This window comes from Astyanax mexicanus, chromosome 20, assembly GCF_023375975.1.
Source record: "Astyanax mexicanus isolate ESR-SI-001 chromosome 20, AstMex3_surface, whole genome shotgun sequence".
Lineage (NCBI taxonomy): Eukaryota > Metazoa > Chordata > Actinopteri > Characiformes > Acestrorhamphidae > Astyanax > Astyanax mexicanus.
In genome coordinates this window covers 216430-233593 of record NC_064427.1, presented here as the reverse complement: position 1 = coordinate 233593, position 17164 = coordinate 216430, and the positions used below count along the sequence as shown (strand labels likewise).

At 39.0% G+C, this 17164-nt stretch overlaps 2 protein-coding genes across 2 annotated transcripts; one reads left to right on the top strand and one right to left on the bottom strand.

Moving 5' to 3' along the window:
• Window positions 1-843: 843 nt before the first annotated feature.
• Window positions 844-6291, top strand: acads (acyl-CoA dehydrogenase short chain). The gene is made up of 10 exons (XM_022664590.2): window positions 844-938; window positions 2195-2358; window positions 2556-2705; window positions 2830-2941; window positions 3553-3704; window positions 4008-4178; window positions 4603-4740; window positions 4851-4946; window positions 5098-5154; window positions 5273-6291. Exons 1-10 carry the CDS (start codon window positions 911-913, stop codon window positions 5423-5425), a joined length of 1221 nt encoding a protein of 406 aa, XP_022520311.1. The 5' UTR covers window positions 844-910; the 3' UTR covers window positions 5426-6291.
• Window positions 6292-8195: 1904 nt separating this feature from the next.
• On the bottom strand, window positions 8196-9880 carry cldn5b (claudin 5b). Its single transcript, XM_007241567.4, has one exon. The coding sequence runs from the start codon at window positions 9847-9849 to the stop codon at window positions 9205-9207; it is 645 nt and encodes a 214-aa protein (XP_007241629.1). The 5' UTR covers window positions 9850-9880; the 3' UTR covers window positions 8196-9204.
• Window positions 9881-17164: the final 7284 nt, after the last annotated feature.

Genomic DNA, 17164 nt, shown 5'->3' with positions numbered 1-17164 from the left:
TGGATTAAAACCGGACCTGAATAAGAACTTTGCACTTAAGGATGCCCCACAGATGCTCAATCAGGTTTAGGTTTGGACACATAATTTTATTCCAGTCCATCACCTTTACCTGAAGCTTTAATACAATTGTGAAAACAACACATCGGCAATAACAATTGCTAATTTAATTAATCAAACCACAGACTGACGGGACTGGCCCAGTTTTATCCCAAAATCACACCAGTGGTGCCAGTCATAAAGTTTTTACTAGTAGTTTTCTGGTAAATTTGCAAATCTATGTACCGCAGCTTATACTGCTAAAATCTCTCTTTTCAGATATCAGCTCTAGTATTTACTAGAAATAACATCACATCTAAAGATCTTTAAATCTATTCTAAGTAGTCACATGATCAGTACAAAATTCTGACTTTATAATATATGACCTCAGATATAAATTTTCATATCTAAAATTTGAATTTGACTAGTAATAATATTAATAAAAATATATTAGTAGTATGTAAAATATCTTATAAAAGTGAGTACACTCTTCACATTTTTGAGAACATTTTATTATATTGAAAGGAACTCTTAACATCCACCGGCTCCGTGATGTTGTTATGGAGAAATGGAAGAGGATTCCAGTGTAAATCTGTAAAGCTCTACTGAACTCCATACTCAATTAGGTCAGTGTTGAATTAAGGTAGTGTTGAATTAAGGCAGTGTTGAATTAAGGCAGTGTTGAATTAAGGCAGTGTTGAATTAAGGCACTATAGAGACAGAACTATATAACGTATCAGTCTGTGGGTCGTGTGTAACGCAGTGTAGTGCTGTAAAGCGGCCGTTGGGGGCGCTGTTATTACTGTGTGTTGTAATTGTGGCCGCTGGGGGCGCTGTGGTGTTTCTGAGTGAATGAGGAGAAGAAGAGAGCAGAATGTCGGCGCTGATAAAAGCACGGAAAGGTCAGAATATAAATTTATATTAATATAATTATTATATATTTATATCTGCTCTTTATCCCCACCATAATTTACACACTCTACAGATAACAGCGCGGTTACACCGCCGCAGAGTTTAATACTGTAAATAACCCGCTGCACCGGCTCTCCTCACCCTCAACCTCAACACTATTATTATATTATATTATATAACCTTATATATCATAATATAATCTATACTCATTATAACTCATTATAACTCATTAACCCTTTTACTTCATACTCAGCCCTATTAAAGTAATCTCACTATCATATCCCCGCTTTATATCCTCAGTGTGAATCAGATTAACGTTAATCTCCTGCTGGATCAGATTATATTAAATCAGATCCTGATTATTAAAATTATTTATATTTTCCTCTATTATTATACAGAAACACACAGACTGAGCCCTGCGGATGTGTTTATTATGAGTTTTGTGTGTACAGTTAAAGTTAAAAACAGCTCTCTGCTCTCAGCATGGATTTATTGTACTATATTTATCATTAATATCTCTTTAATCAGACCGTTATTGACATTAATTACAGGTTTTACCCCGTTTATTAAACGCGGATCTGAGTGCAGGGTTCTCCGGTTCTAAATTCTGTAGTTTTTACTGAGAAACATTACAACTGTGTTTAGGTTCCTTTAACTGACCTTTCACCTACTTTCATATAACCCTGCTTACCCACAATCCCCTGCGCTCAGAACACTGGAGTAACGTTAGGACAACGTTACAGTAACGTGTAGCGAAGTAACGTTTAGTCTTTATAGTTCAGTCTGTTCTGAGAGAGTGTGAAAGTGTAGTAAAAAGATTAGATCTGTAATGATAATTACATTACCTCAGTAATATGTGATAATGGTGATATTGGTCTATATTGTGTTTATTTGTGTGTTTGTTCATATTTATAACAGTAAACAGTTTTTTATTCAGTCATGCTTATTGACCAATCAGTGCTTCAATAACTGACTCCAAAACAGTGTGTAGTAACTGCAGCAGGAGAAAAATAAACTATATATTTACTAACTGATCATGTGATCAGCACATTATTGTTATTTGTTGTTTGTGTCAAAATATTTAATATCTAAACAATATGAACATTAGGATTCAACTGCACAGCTCTGGGTGAGTGAGCTGTAACCCTGCCAAATCAATAAGTACACTTTACTGCAGCGAATTTCATAATGTCTCTTTAATTAAAATAATTGAATATGTGATTTTATGATCTTTGTATTTGTGCAGCTGTGGGTTTAGCTGTGGGGTGCGGCGCCCGCAGTTTAACTCAGCTGGCAGAGTTACCTGAGCTTCATCAGATGATGAGACAGACGTGTCGGGATTACGCAGACCGGGAGCTCGCCCCCATCGCCGCACAGCTCGACAAGAGTCACACCTTTCCAGCAAAACAGGTAAAAACAACCTGAAAACTTATAAACCTGAAAACCTGCCTCCCCTCAGAATTATTCTAACATAAATAAACACGTTTCTGAGCAGATTAATTACAGTTTTAGATGTTTAAATATTATGTTGTGTTTAATTGTTGAGAATGCTGTATTTACCTGTAGTTCTGAAGTTGTGAGTTGAGGTGTGAATGGTGTGTGTGCAGGTTCGTGAGCTGGGAGCGATGGGAGTGATGGCGGTGGAGGTGCCGGAGAGTCTCGGGGGGGCTGGGATGGATTATCTGGCGTACAGTCTGGCTATAGAGGAGCTGAGCAGAGGCTGCGCGTCTACAGGCGTCATCGCCAGCGTCAATAATGTACATTTTTCATTTTTTTAAAGTTTTAAAGAATGATGTGCAGATTGATTTTAAATTGTGTGTTTAGTGTGTGTAAGCTAAGTTTATTCCTCTGTGTGTGTGTGTGTGTGTGTGTGTGTTTCAGTCGTTGTACCTGGGTCCGGTTCTGAAGTTCGGTTCTGAGGAGCAGAAGCAGCAGTGGATTCCTCCGTTCACCACGGGGGAGAAGGTGGGCTGCTTCGCTCTGAGTGAACCAGGTAAAATAAAAAATAAAAAAAATAAATAAATAAATAAAATAATAAAGTGTATCTGCTTTATCTGATATTCAGGGTGATCTGAGTTATTCTGAGCTTTGGGTATAATGATGATGATGATGATGATAGTGATGGTGATAATGGTGATGATTGTGATGATTGTGATGGTGATGATGGTGATGATTGTGATTGTGGTGATAGTGATGGTGATGATTGTGATGGTGATGATGGTGATGATTGTGATTGTGGTGATAGTGATGGTGATGATTGTGGTGATAGTGATGGTGATGATGGTGATGGTGATGATTGTGGTGATAGTGATGGTGATGATTGTGGTGATAGTGATGGTGATGATAGTGATGGTGATGATGGTGATGATTGTGGTGATAGTGATGGTGATGATTGTGGTGATAGTGATGGTGATGATAGTGATGGTGATGATGGTGATGGTGATTATAGTGATAGTGATGGTGATAATGGTGATGATTGTGGTGATAGTAATGGTGATGATTGTGGTGATGGTGATGGTGATGATGGTGATGGTGATTATAGTGATGGTGATTATAGTGATAGTGATGGTGATGGTGATAATGTATGTGTTGTGATGCTGGTAGGTAACGGTAGTGACGCGGGCGCCGCCTCCACGGTGGCTCGGCAGGACGGGGGCGAGTGGGTGCTGAACGGCACTAAAGCCTGGATCACCAACTGCTGGGACGCTTCAGCCAGTGTGGTCTTCGCCACCACCGACAAGAGCCTCAAACACAAGGTTCATACTATATAAAATATATATTAATATTAATATTAATAGAATATTAATACAGTTATTAATACATGTTCAGTCATTTCAGTCACGTTTTCTTAATTTTGTTTACTTGTTTGTTGAATAAATATTGTGTGTTTGTGTGTGTGTGTGTGTGTGTGTGTGTATATAATGTGTGGGTGTGTGTTTGTGTGTGTGTGTGTGTGTGTGTGTGTATATAATGTGTGGGTGTGTGTTTGTGTGTGTGTGTGTGTGTGTGTGTGTGTGTGTGTATATAATGTGTGGGTGTGTGTGGGTGTGTGTGATCAGGGGATCAGTGCGTTCCTGGTGCCGATGCCTCACCCGGGTCTCTCTCTGGGGAAGAAGGAGGATAAACTGGGAATCAGAGCCTCGTCTACGGCCAACATCATACTGGAGGACTGCCGCGTCCCTCTGGGGAACCTACTGGGAGAACGGGGGATGGGCTTTAAAATCGCCATGGTGAGAATCAAACTGAGGATTGAGACTTTCCAGTCCTCACTTCTCTTCCCTCTGATTGGCTGTTTAGACGTATAGAGTAGAAAACAATTGGAATAGAATAGAATTTAATTGATAAAAAAGCTAATCTGTACGTTTTGGTATTTGGATGTCCTGTAGTGTGTGTGTTTGTGTGTGTGATGATTATAATGTGTGTGTGTGTGTGTGATGATTGTAATGTGTGTGTGTGTGTGTGTGTGTGTGTGTGATTATTGTAATGTGTGTGTGTGTGTGATGATTGTAATGTGTGTGTGTGTGTGTGATTATTGTAATGTGTGTGTGTGTGTGTGTGTGTGTGTGTGATTATTGTAATGTGTGTGTGTGTGTGTGTGTGATGATTGTAATGTGTGTGTGTGTGTGTGATGATTGTAATGTGTGTGTTGAACAGCAAACTCTGGACAGTGGGCGTATCGGGATCGCGTCTCAGGCTCTGGGAATCGCTCAGGCGGCGCTGGACTGTGCGGCGGATTACGCTCACAAGAGAACCGCCTTCGGAGCTCCAATCGCTAAGATGCAGGCAATACAGGTACAGCACCCTGACATCACCCTGACATCACACTGACATCACACTGAGAATTGTACTGAATGTAAATGATTGGATGATGAACTCTTGGTTGTAACTCTGATCTGTTGCAGTTTAAGTTGGCGGACATGGCGGTGGCGCTAGAGAGCGCTCGTCTCCTCACCTGGAAAGCTTCCATGTTACGAGATGCGAAGAAACCGTTCTCCAAGGCAAGTTCTACTGTTTAACCCTTTACTGATCAATACCACAGATCTACTGTTTACTGTTTACTAGGTTCTGTATTAGTTAAGAGAAGTGACCATTATTATTGTTATTATTATTATTTATTTATTAATATTGATTATTGATTATTCCTCTCAGGAGGCGGCGATGGCTAAGCTGGCAGCGTCTGAGGCGGCGACGTTCTGTTCCCACCAGGTGAGAAACTTCAGCTCCATCCTCTCTGCTCTCGCAGGTGTAGATCAGTGTAATAAATGAGTATAATATATATTTTATTTATTTGATATATATGTTTTTTATATATTTTGATCTGAAGGCGATCCAGGTGTTGGGGGGGATGGGTTATGTGACGGACATGCCGGCGGAGCGGCACTACCGCGACGCTCGCATCACCGAGATCTACGAGGGAACCAGTGAGATCCAGAGACTGGTGATCGCCAACCAGGTGCTGAAGGAGTATCAGCAGTAGAGACTGATCGTCATCACCATCACCTGCTGCCTTCGTCTTCCTACCACACCGCCAGTTACACCTGTTCACCAGGATCTGGAGGTGATCTGGAGAGACGGGTGGAATACCTGAGGAGTGTGGGAGGGGGAGGAGCTACAGGAGCCTGTTTGAGTGCATTTTTTAATCCTGCCACCAGGAGGCAGCAGAGTGCCTGCGCTGATCACGGAGCTCATCCTCAGAGCTGGAGATCCACCACCCTGCAGATCACACACACACCTGAGTCCACCTGAATGTTCTCCTGTTCCTGAAGGCCTTAATTACCTGGATCAGGTGTGTGTGTGTGTGTGTGTGTGTGTGTGTGTGTGTGTGTGTGCGTCTGTGTGTGTGTGATCTGCTGGGTGGTGGATCTCCACTCCAGGACTCAGCTCTCCTGCCTGAGAGAACGTTACTTCATCAAAATAAATCTTCTGAAATGGTTCTAAACTGATCTTATTTATGGTTCTAAATGTAGAATTAGGTTCTTTATCTCATTAGAACCTGAAACTGGAGCTTCGGTTCAGATCTTCACACCTGCATTACTGTCATATTTACTATCAGAGACATCATCGGCCTTAATCTAGAGCCCTGTGGGACTCCTGAACATCCAACTTAACACAAAACAGTTAATAAATAATTCATAAGAGTTTCTCATTTTTCCAGCTTCTTACAGAAATAGTTTCTAGTCGTTTTTTCTCTGTATTTCTTTTCTCCTCTGAGCTGATTGGTCAGGTTTGTTGTTGAAGTTTGTACAGAATGATGTAGAAATTTTACTCTGTTCTTTTTTCTGTGGATACGACTAAAATCAGGGTTTGGTTGCACATAATAAATATACACACGCACAATAAAAATGAAGTTTAAAATAAATATCAGTTTAAAATATCTCTCTTTTGTTCCTCTGAGTGAATGAGTGCTGAATGATTTTATTTTTGTCAGCTGATTAAACATAAACACCATTCAGTCTGTGCCGTCATCACGCTGTTCCACCCTGCATTATTATTGTTTAATGTTAAAATATTATGTAAAATAAATGTTAAAACAATTTGTAACAATAAAGATCTCAGAACTGCAGCTGAGAATCAGAGTTTGGGAGTAAATTAAACAGATCTAAAAAAAAACACAGTTAAATAAAGTTCCTCACGGGTTTAGAAAATAAAATTAAATCTTTAAATTTGTATTTATGTTTTTAGTTCAGTTCAAAGCATAACTGGATTGATTTATTTCTATTTTAAAATAAATGCTTAGTTGAGTGACAAAAAATCACGCTTTTTAAAGGGTCATTAAGGATAAAATTTTCTGGAATAACTCGATCAGGATGTATCAAGAAATATTAAGAAAATGTGTTCGCTAAGTACCTATGAGCATCAGTCAGTATTTTATTATTAGCATTAGTGTCATAATTAGTAGTAATAAATGATTATATTACTGTGGTTTTATCTGTGGTAGATCATGGTTATCTGTGTAGGATGTAGCCTCCATACCTGGCCACCACCATTTCCCCCAGTCCCATTTCCACACCTGGGTTGCCAGGTATAGAACACAACAACACTCTTCAGTGTTTGGACTCCTGTAGCAATTTCACACTCGTTCACATTTATTACTGATTGTGCCTTGGAAAATATTATGAAATCTCAGATTATAACAGAAGGCTTGTGTTGTGTACAGTAAAGTTGTAAAATGCAGGAATTGATGTTTATTAATAATGAAATGAAGTTAAACAGTAATATTTGGGCTCATGCTGAGTTTTTTCTGGTTTGTCATCTAAACTCTGTGGATCTGAGGGTGCTTCTGTTTCTCTCTGGTGAGGAAATGAGCGCAGTGCTGTGATTAATAACAGCTGTAATCTGAGGGTTAAATCGGGGGAGAGGCTGTAATTTTTACCCCGTCTCTGAGTGATGCTGGTGATTGTTGTGGAAGTGGGAGAGAGGTCATTGTTAGTGTGGAAAGTAGGTCAGGCATTCTGATTGGCTTCACCATGATGCAGGTCAAAGGGATCACACGTCTCCTTTTATATACACACTATTGTTATTTATTTATTATTACCATTTACATTTTAAATCGGGGTATTAATTGCTTTTCATTAAAGTCAATTAATAATTAATTGTTGTTTTATTCTATAAACTACAGACAACATTTCTCCCAAATTCAAAATAAAAATATTCTCATTTAGAGCATTTATTTACAGAAAATGAGAAATGACTGAAATAAGAAAAAAGATGCAGAGCTTTCAGACCTCAAATAATGCAAAGAAAACAAGTTCATATTCATAAAGTTTTAAGAGTTCAGAAATAATCAATATTTGGTGGAATAATCCTGGTATTTAATCACAGTTTTCATGCATCTTGGTCTTTTGGGTGACCTTCAAGCAGTTCAGCTTGGTTTGATGGTTTTTACCATCCATATTCAGGTTTGGAGATTGAATGTCTGCTTATTCGAAAGTCAGCAACCAAGCAATAATTTTTTTTTTTAGGTGCTGTGTATATTTATATATTTATATATATATACTATCAGTCACAACTCCCCCAATATATTTCAGTATTGGTCTGGCTCTGGTGCTGCTGGTCTACTGTAAGTCATTGTTGGGCGATATGAATAGAAAACTCATAGTTTGATTTATTTAGGAGTAATAGTGAAAGTTTAAACAATATATTATCAATATGTATTTATACATTTCAAACAATTTGTGTTCTAAAACTTTTGAGCAGTAATTTGTAATTAACTGTAATTTTGAAGGAAAGAAAAAGGAACATTTGTTTTTTTTTTATCTTTTATTATAAAACAGTAAATCCAGTGATGTTTAGGTAAATAAACAAAGCTTTTAACATTTTAAAATCAGACAGAAAATTACATCCCTTTATATTCAGTGTTTAGATGTGAAAGTTGATGTAAATGAAGATGAGTAGCTTATCAGAACAGAGTCAGTAGGGTCCAGTGGCTCTGAAACAACAGGCTGATTTTCACACAGAGGCTGTGTGCAATCAAATCAGTGCCCTGAATACAGAGAGAAAAACACAATACACCCCCAAAACACAATATACCCCCAACACAGAAAACCACAACAACCTGATAACAAAGGGTTAATGAGCCAGATGTTGGACAGCTCTGTTTGGGATTTTATCTCTTATTGGGCATTTAAAAAGTGATGTGGTTTGATCTAGAAATGGGAGGTTAATGTAAGAGGTTAATTTGATTTATTGAGTTTTAATGCGATTTTTGGTAAAATGGGATAATGGAGATTGTAGATCTTTACATATAGAAGCTGCTGAGTGAATCTCAATAGATGGAGATTTACTTCTGTCAGAAACCTGTAAAGCATTCTTATATACAGCAGTGATTTAATAAAAAAATAAATATAAGTAGGTTATGTTTACACTGTGTTTAAAATAATAGCTGCATGCATGGTAGAAGGGGGCTGCTTATAAGAACTATTCCTAAAAAAATGAAGTTAATAATGTTTAAGTGCAAGAAAAGCTAATTGGTTCAACATTTCCCCAAATGTTTTCTTGCTGATTCAACTTATGTTTGCTCAGAGATTATAAAGACTTTTTGTTTAATGAACTCGATAAAAACATAAAAAGATGCGAATACCCGTTTATATCTCTCAATTACACTCTAATAAGAACTGAGAAAAACCCGCAAAAATTTAAAAATAATGTTTTTGCTTATTACAAAATATTGTTTTTTTTTACAGTACAGTTCCTCCACCAGTACAGGGCAGATTAACACCTGCAGCACCTGCACGCGGAGTCTCGCGCGTGTCCTCTTCACACGTAGTTCCTCTTGTCGTACTCGCCGCTGTGCACGGGGCTCTTATTGACCGGGTACTTCACCGCGCGCGCCTTCCTGTCGTCCCGCAACCCCGAGCAGCAGAGTCCCGCGCCCGCAAACAGCAGCAGCGCCGCCGCCGCCCAACCGATATAGAGCGCGGAGCCGATCTCGCGCTTGCTGGAAAGCGGCACGTGCGGGTTGTAGAAGTCCGAGATGATGTTGTTGGCCATCCAGCACACGGGCACGAGCACGAACAGCCCCGCGGCCACGCACAGCGCACCCCCGCACATCACGGCGCGCGCCTTGGTGGACGGCGTCCGCACGCAGTTGGTGCAGCGCGCGCCCGACACCGTCACCGCCGCTCCCAGCACGCCCAGCACGGCGGCGATCACGGTGAGCGCGCGTGCCGTCTGCAGGTCCGCGGAGAGCGCGAGCACTGAGTCGTGCAGTTTACACTGGATCTGTCCGGTGCTCTGAACCACGCAGGACATCCACAGCCCGTCCCAGAAGCTCTGCGCCACCACGATGTTCCCGTCGATGTGCGCGGACACCTTCCAGGTGGGCAGCCCGCACGCGACCATCACCAGCAGCGACCCGCCCACCGCCAGGCACATCCCGAGCACCTCCAGGCAGCCCGACATCCTGCGCGCTATCGCCGCCTCCGCGATCGATAATCAGAGATTGGGAGATTGATGGGTGATCAGAGAGTCTGCGCGTGCCGAACTGATGATCTGAGCGCGAGATGTTCCTCAACAACTGCAGTCCTCTAACTTACATCTCCAGGCGCGCGCGCACTGAATACCGACTGCTGTGGTTCCGTTCTGGTCCGAATCCGCATCCACCTGCACTAACACCGCGCGCGAGCCCAGACAATTAATACAGCGCTTCAAACAAAGAGCCTCAATTTACAGCCAATCAGATTGCAGCGCGTCTCCCGCTGACCAATGAGAAGTGAGAGGAGTTTAGTTCTCTGAGAGTGGAGCGCCGTTATGTGTCATCTATAATTTTCTAGAAGCCTCGCTTCTGTAATTTAGTGGGTTTTACTTTTTTTTATTGTTCACAGTATGAACACTGTTTATGGATTCTTCAGTTTAAACTGTGGAGGAACATCTTAATCTGTGTTTCTAGAAGAACCCTTAAGAAAAGGTTTTTAGAATAAAAGCTTCCTGTCTGGAAGGTTCCTCAAAGCATCAGTCCAACAGAGTTTCAAACTGGAGAACCTCTGAAAGTTCCATAAACTTCCACAAAAACTTCCTGAGTTTATTAGCATAACAACAATAACTGTGTGTAAAATTACAGAAAATCTACTTTTTGAAAATTGAAAAGTTGTTAAAAGCAGATAATTTATTTCTCTTATGCAAAATTGATTAGTAAAATCACTGAAAAAATATAGATTACAGAGAAATACTTCAAAATACTGAGGAAAACTTAACTCAGGATAAACATACCTCTCCTCATCTCTATTTTAACACTGAAAAAAATATCTGTAAAAAAAACCTAAACTTGCTAATATTTGGCATATTGTCTTGGCTCTGACTCAACATAAAATTTATTTTTTAGTTTTTTTAGCGCAATCAACTACATTGTTTCGTGTTCCTGTTGTTGTTGTTGTTGTGCTGCTTCAGCAATATTGATAAAAGCACATAATTTTCCCACCTGTTTACAGAGCAGCCCCGCCCTCCTGCCCTGGGCGTGGCTATCAGTTCAAACTGAAAAGAGGGCAGACTGAATGTTCAAATTACAGTGTAGAGATTACTGAGCAGTGCCAGCAGCATCAGGGGGCATCAGGGGGCGGGGTTATGGTGGAATAGGGGAGGAGTAAAGTCAGTAGATGATCTGCTGAGGACTGAAGGAATAGAATCCCCCTCTCTCTCAGTTTAACTTCCTCCTATTCTCTCCTTCAGGAAAACAAAGACAGAAGTGTCAGGAGATTTCCTCCCTAAACTCACAACACTCACAACCAGCTACTGCACTCTCACAACACTCACAACCAGCTACAACACTCTCACAACACTCTCACAACACTCACAACCAGCTACAACACTCTCACAACACTCTCACAACACTCACAACCAGCTACAACACTCTCACAACACTCTCACAACACTCTTACAACACTCACAACCAGCTAAAACACTTTCACAACACTCTCACAACCAGCTACAACATTCTCACAACACTCACACAACACTCTCACAACACTCACAACCAACTACAACATTCTCACAACACTCTCACAACACTCACAACCAGCTACAACACTCTCACAACATTCTCATATACAAACATCTATACTCACATTTCTCTTATAAAATTCTCTTATTATATTTGTGTAATTGTTAAATATTTCTGTGCACTATAGGACTCTGAGGGCGTGGCCTAAGCTTTTCTTCTTAATGGCCTTATTTTTCTCTCCTTATATTACTTTTACTTTTATACTTTAAGTAGTTTTGAAACCAGTACTTTTATACTTTTACTTAAAGAGTTAAAAGCTTGAGTTGATAGTATCTCTACTATACTTCTACCTACAGAGTAATGAATGGAGATACTTTACAGCTTTGTCTGTAGAGAGTACTGAGTATAATGTGTGTAGAGTAAAGCTGAGAGGATGGGGGAGTGGATAACTCTCCTGTAGAGCAGTATAAAGAACATATGTTTAAATAAGCTGGTGTAGCTTCCTGTGCGTTTACGTGCTCAGAGGCCGGTAGGAAGAGAAGTACAGGAAGTGGGTGAGCTGAGAGACTTTAGTGCTGTATTGTTTCTCCTGCAGCTGCAGAACAGAGGAAAACACAGCGGGAACTCCACTAAATCACACATACAAACATCAAGCAGACAGTTACCAAACTAATAATCCATCAGCACATATCACAGTTTATTCTGATTATACTGAAACATGTTTAACCTGTACGCAGGACCAGTTCAAAGTTTGTAAGTTTTTTTAATTCTTTTTCCTACATAGTAAATGAATAGTGAAGTGATCTATCAGACTATAAAGGAACACATAGTGAATCATGTAGTAATTTAAAAACAGTGTTAAACAAACCAAAATACTCTGTGAAGTATTTAGATACTCTGATCTGGGGAGCTGTTTGTTAACTTGTGGTTTCTGAGGCTGGAAACTCTGATGATCTTATCCTGTACAACAGAGGAAACTCTCGCTCTTCTATCCATTCCTGGGGTGGTCCTGATGAGTGCCAGTTTCATCATTATTATGTGTTTGATGGTATTTTTTGGGACTGCGCCAAAGGATATTTTCAAAGGTTTAGAAATTCTTATTTTTGGTTGAACTGACCTTCATTTCTTAAAGTCATTTTCTTCTTTACTTTGTTGAGAAGTTTTTGCCATCTAAAATATAAAACCTATTCTATGTGTATAAATCTGCTCCTTCAGTTCTCTCAGTCTTCTTTATCCTTCATCCTCTCTTTGTCTGTATTTGATACTAAATCAATTAGTTAAAAACTTCAATTATCCATATATATAATAAATAAAGTAAACTGAAGAGATGGATGAAAGTGTGGAGAAATGCTGAGTAGCAGATTTTAGAGTCGTGGTGGTCCTGTATAAACACCCCGGCGGCGTGAGGGGGGGGGGAGGGGGGGAGAGGTAGTATACTCTCTAAAGGAAAAGCTCTGTTTATTCAGTCTATTGTTCCTCCCGACGGCCTGATGTAAGAGTGTTTCTGAGTTACGCTGTTAAACACTCAGCACTTACTATAAATATTTCATATAATATACAGCTGCATCACTTCTAATCAGTGAAAATTAAATTCTTTAAATATCTTCACTGCCATACAGAAACCCTGTATTTCCAAAACTTTTTCATTTTCTATAGCAGTAAAAGGTTTAATTATAATAATTTTTTTTAGTTCATTCTTCACAAATGTGGAAAATCCGTCTGGATCTTTAGCTCAGGCATATAATAAATAATTAGAAGTAACTTATTATTTAACTTAAGTCCTAAAATGCTGTACTTTAGTTCTAAGTGTGCTGCTTCAATTTCTACTCAAGTCATGTTTTTGATTGAGCACTTTTACTTTTACTCATATCTGGATCTCTAGTACTTTATACAGCTCTGGAGAAAATAAAGAGACCACTGAATCCGTTTCTCTGATTTTGCTATTTATAGGTTTATGTTTGAGTAAAATGAACATTGTTGTTTTATTATATAAACTATTTCTCCCAAATTCTAAATAAAAATATTCTCATTTAGAGCATTTATTTACAGAAAATGAGAAATGGCTGAAATAACAAAAAAAGATGCAGAACTTTCAGACCTCAAATAATGCAAAGTCACAGTTTTTTTTCATGCATCTTGGCATCATGTTCTCCTCCACCAGTCTTACACACTGCTTTTGGATAACTTTATGCTGCTTTACTCCTGGTGCAAAAATTCAAGCAGTTCAGTTTGGTGGTTTGATGGTTTGTGATCATCCATCTTCCTCTTGATTATATTCCAGAGATTTTTAATTTGGTAAAATCAAAGAAACTCATCATTTTTTTTCCAGAGCTGTTTATCTCTGATCTTCAGTTTGTATCCAGGTCGTGTAAAAAAACTTATTAGATGTTATTTTATAGAGTGTTTTATATTTACTGAAATACTCAGCGCACGATGTACAGCTGATGTTTGGTCACGCGGCAGGATTCAGTTGGCCGTTATCTCGTTATTTACAGTATTTATTTACAGTAAGAGTAACGGAGCTGATGGAAAGATAAATGATGAATGATAATTTGGGGGCGGGGCTTAGTCCACCCTGAGGGAGATGTAATTCTCCCACAGTTCTGGAGCCCTGCAGTGATCAGGGGGGCGTCGCTCCCTCCTGACCCACTTTAATGGGAGAACATCCTACAAGCAAATAAACACTGAGAGGAAAGAGTGCGCACAACATAGTGACCAGAATGTCCAATCAGAGCAGAGAGCCGGAGTCTGAAAACAAAACAAGATCTCTCTGTTATTCCGGGATTGGATGCAGAAGGCGGATGAAAAAAATAGAGTAACATCCTACAGAGTAAAGAGCATTTTAAATTATTTTTTATTTTTATTTATTTTATTATATAAATTAAGGACTTATTTTGTAGAACAGCATGTTCTGGACATAAATCATTTAGGAACTATTTAACTAGCATAGGTGAAAAACAGCCAATAGACAGGATGTGTCTAGTTTTAGTAGAAGGAAAACATAAAATATTAATTCTACCTCATAAAACTGAGGAAAATCAACTATTTCTGACTTTTTATTAGATGAATTCTGGTGTATTTTCAGAACTTTAGCAGAGTGTGGATTATGGCATTTTCCATTTTTAAATTCTGCACACGTTATTCTCTACTGGGTTTAGATCAGTCCAGTACCCTCTTCTTCCACAGTCAGGCCTTTATAATGAGAGCAGCGTGTGGTTTAACATGGTCCTGTTAAAAAATGCAGGAACGTCCCTGTAAAAGACGTGGTCCTGAAAGCAGCATTCGTTACTCTAAGATATAAATGTACTTTTCTGCATTAAAGCTGCATCACAGAAATTACTGACCCAAACCCCAGTGTTTTTATGATTTTTCTACTTTACATTATAGAACATTATAGAGCAAATTTGTGTGTAGCTGGACTATAGAGAACAGACAGGATTATTCTAACTTTTTTCTTTAGCAGAAACAAAGCATTTCCAGGTTTTGTGTTTCTTACAGTGAGCAGAACTGATATTGTGTTAAATCACTTTAGACTGAGTTTGATTTTAATCAGACCATAAATCCAATGCTGGAATCATCCCAGAAACATGCAGAGATGTGTGTGTGTGTGTGTGTGTGTGTGTGTGCTGGTCCAGATGTTTCCTCTGTTCTGATGACTGTATTCTGGTGCAGATGTTGGTGAGTAAGTAAGTGTGTGATTGGTGATCAGATCCATCAGTCAGACTGGGATGACGGATCCAGGCTGTTTGGCCGTGCCCACGTCCTCACCGCGGGCACAGGCTGGTACAGGGCACGTGCGGGTGCGTGGCGTGATGTGTGATGGGAGAGGAGAGGATGCTCCTCTACTGGAGGATTTCCTGCCTGTCTTATTATTTCCTCTCAGACTATTGTTCTACTGGGATTCTGAATCCAACCATCCGACCCAAACTCCTCCCACAGCATCTTCATCATCTCTACAGCTGGGTTTTCATGTGTTTGAATTTCTCTGATATCTACTGAGATCTATAAAAAACAAACGTCCAAATAACTCTCAGAATAAATCTTTATTAAACAGCTTCAGATCTGTTATTTTGGTGTTTTTTCTCCAGGACTTCGATTTGGCCCCGGTCCAATACATTAAATTTAATCTTCTTTAATTGTTCTTTGGTAGAATCACTCATGTGATTTGGGTCATTGTTTTGCTGCATGACCCACATTCTCCTGAGATTTAGCTCACGGACAGAATAACTGGAATTAGTTGGAATAATTCAGAATTCATTGTTCCAGCAATAATGGCAAATCGTCCAATCCCAGCACAAACCATGATACTACCACCACTGTGTTTCACAGATGGAATCAGGTATTTTTAGCTGGAATGCAACATTTTACAAAGTTAACTGAACGTTAACATGAACAAACTTAAGAAAATCTACTTTTAACTGTCATAAAAAACATTGTGAAATATTCAGCAATTTGCTGGCAGTAATTAGTGTGTAAGTTGTTGTAGTAAATTCTACAGTATGCATACAGTACCTTCAGTCACAATACCTGTCAAATACTGTATGTTTTGCAGTAATAGACTGCTGTATTTTTATTACAGCAAATATTACACTAATTTAAAGGACATGACAGCATTACTTTTAACATTTTAGGATTATAAATGGAAAAAAATGAGCACACTTTTACAATTATTTAACATTTATGATTTATTAAATATTAAATATTTGTGGTATCATTTTGTAAACCTTTTATATTTAGTAAAACTACAACTTTGCTACAAAAGAATTATAAAAAGAAAACCTTATTCTTTACTAAATATAGCTAGCTAGTGATATACTCAGGCACGGCCACAGACATGTCAGTAATGTTACTCTACACCAAACTGATCAGATTATCTACTACATATTTCTAGGTTACTAAATTAATAATTAATGTGAGGTATAGAGTATTTATTTAGTGATTAGTATAATATGTAAGGAAGTTTCTCTCAGTGCAGTGTAGCTAGCGTTAGCAGTGTAGCTAACAGAGCAGAAACACAATAAACACCAAGTTAAAGTTCAATAATAAACCTTATAAAACTTTCCCATTTAAGGTAGAAATTGTTGAGGAGTTTAGAGAACACTTTCACTGACGGATCAGACCCCCCCCCCCCACACACACACACACACACACTCACACAGTTTAATGACATCATTATATTGTATTATACTGTATGATTAATCTATGAGTCATGTTTATGGGTGGTGTTGATTGGGCCGGGGCGTGAGTTGAGTTTCCGCTCCTGAGGAGGAGGGGAGGGGGGGGGGGGGGCGGGGGGTTTCTTGGGCTTAATCACTAAACACTGTAATGATGCTGTAGAGAAACAGATACTGCAGAGATTTCACTAATGACTTCTATTTCCGGAGAGACTTTATCACCAGGAAACACTCGCAGCCCAACGTCCCCCGTATTTATACCTCACCAACCCCCTATTACATCATATCAACCGGGAAAACACAAATAACCAACTCTCCCACTAAAACCAGTGTTCACAATTAATCCTGTATATTACAATACAATTCATCTGAAAGTGTTGATGCACTTTATTAAAGAGAAAATCACAATCAGAATATTAAAATACAGCTCTGTAAAAAATGAAGAGACCACTTCAGTTTCTGAATCAGTTTCTCTGATTTTGCTATTTATAGGTTTATGTTTGAGTAAAATGAACATTGTTGTTTTATTCTATAAACTACAGACAACATTTCTCCCAAATTACAAATAAAAATATTCTCATTTAGAGCATTTATTTACAGAAAATGA

Excerpts from the sequence above, each read along its gene's own strand:
- cldn5b (XM_007241567.4), bottom strand. The coding sequence starts at position 9,849 with ATGTCGGGCTGCCTGGAGGTGCTCGGGATGTGCCTGGCGGTGGGCGGG.
- acads (XM_022664590.2), top strand. The coding sequence starts at position 911 with ATGTCGGCGCTGATAAAAGCACGGAAAG. Across the intron at positions 2,942-3,552 it reads CTTCGCTCTGAGTGAACCAG|GTAACGGTAGTGACGCGGGC; the intron begins GTAAAATAAAAA and ends TGATGCTGGTAG. Across the intron at positions 5,155-5,272 it reads CGACGTTCTGTTCCCACCAG|GCGATCCAGGTGTTGGGGGG; the intron begins GTGAGAAACTTC and ends TTTGATCTGAAG.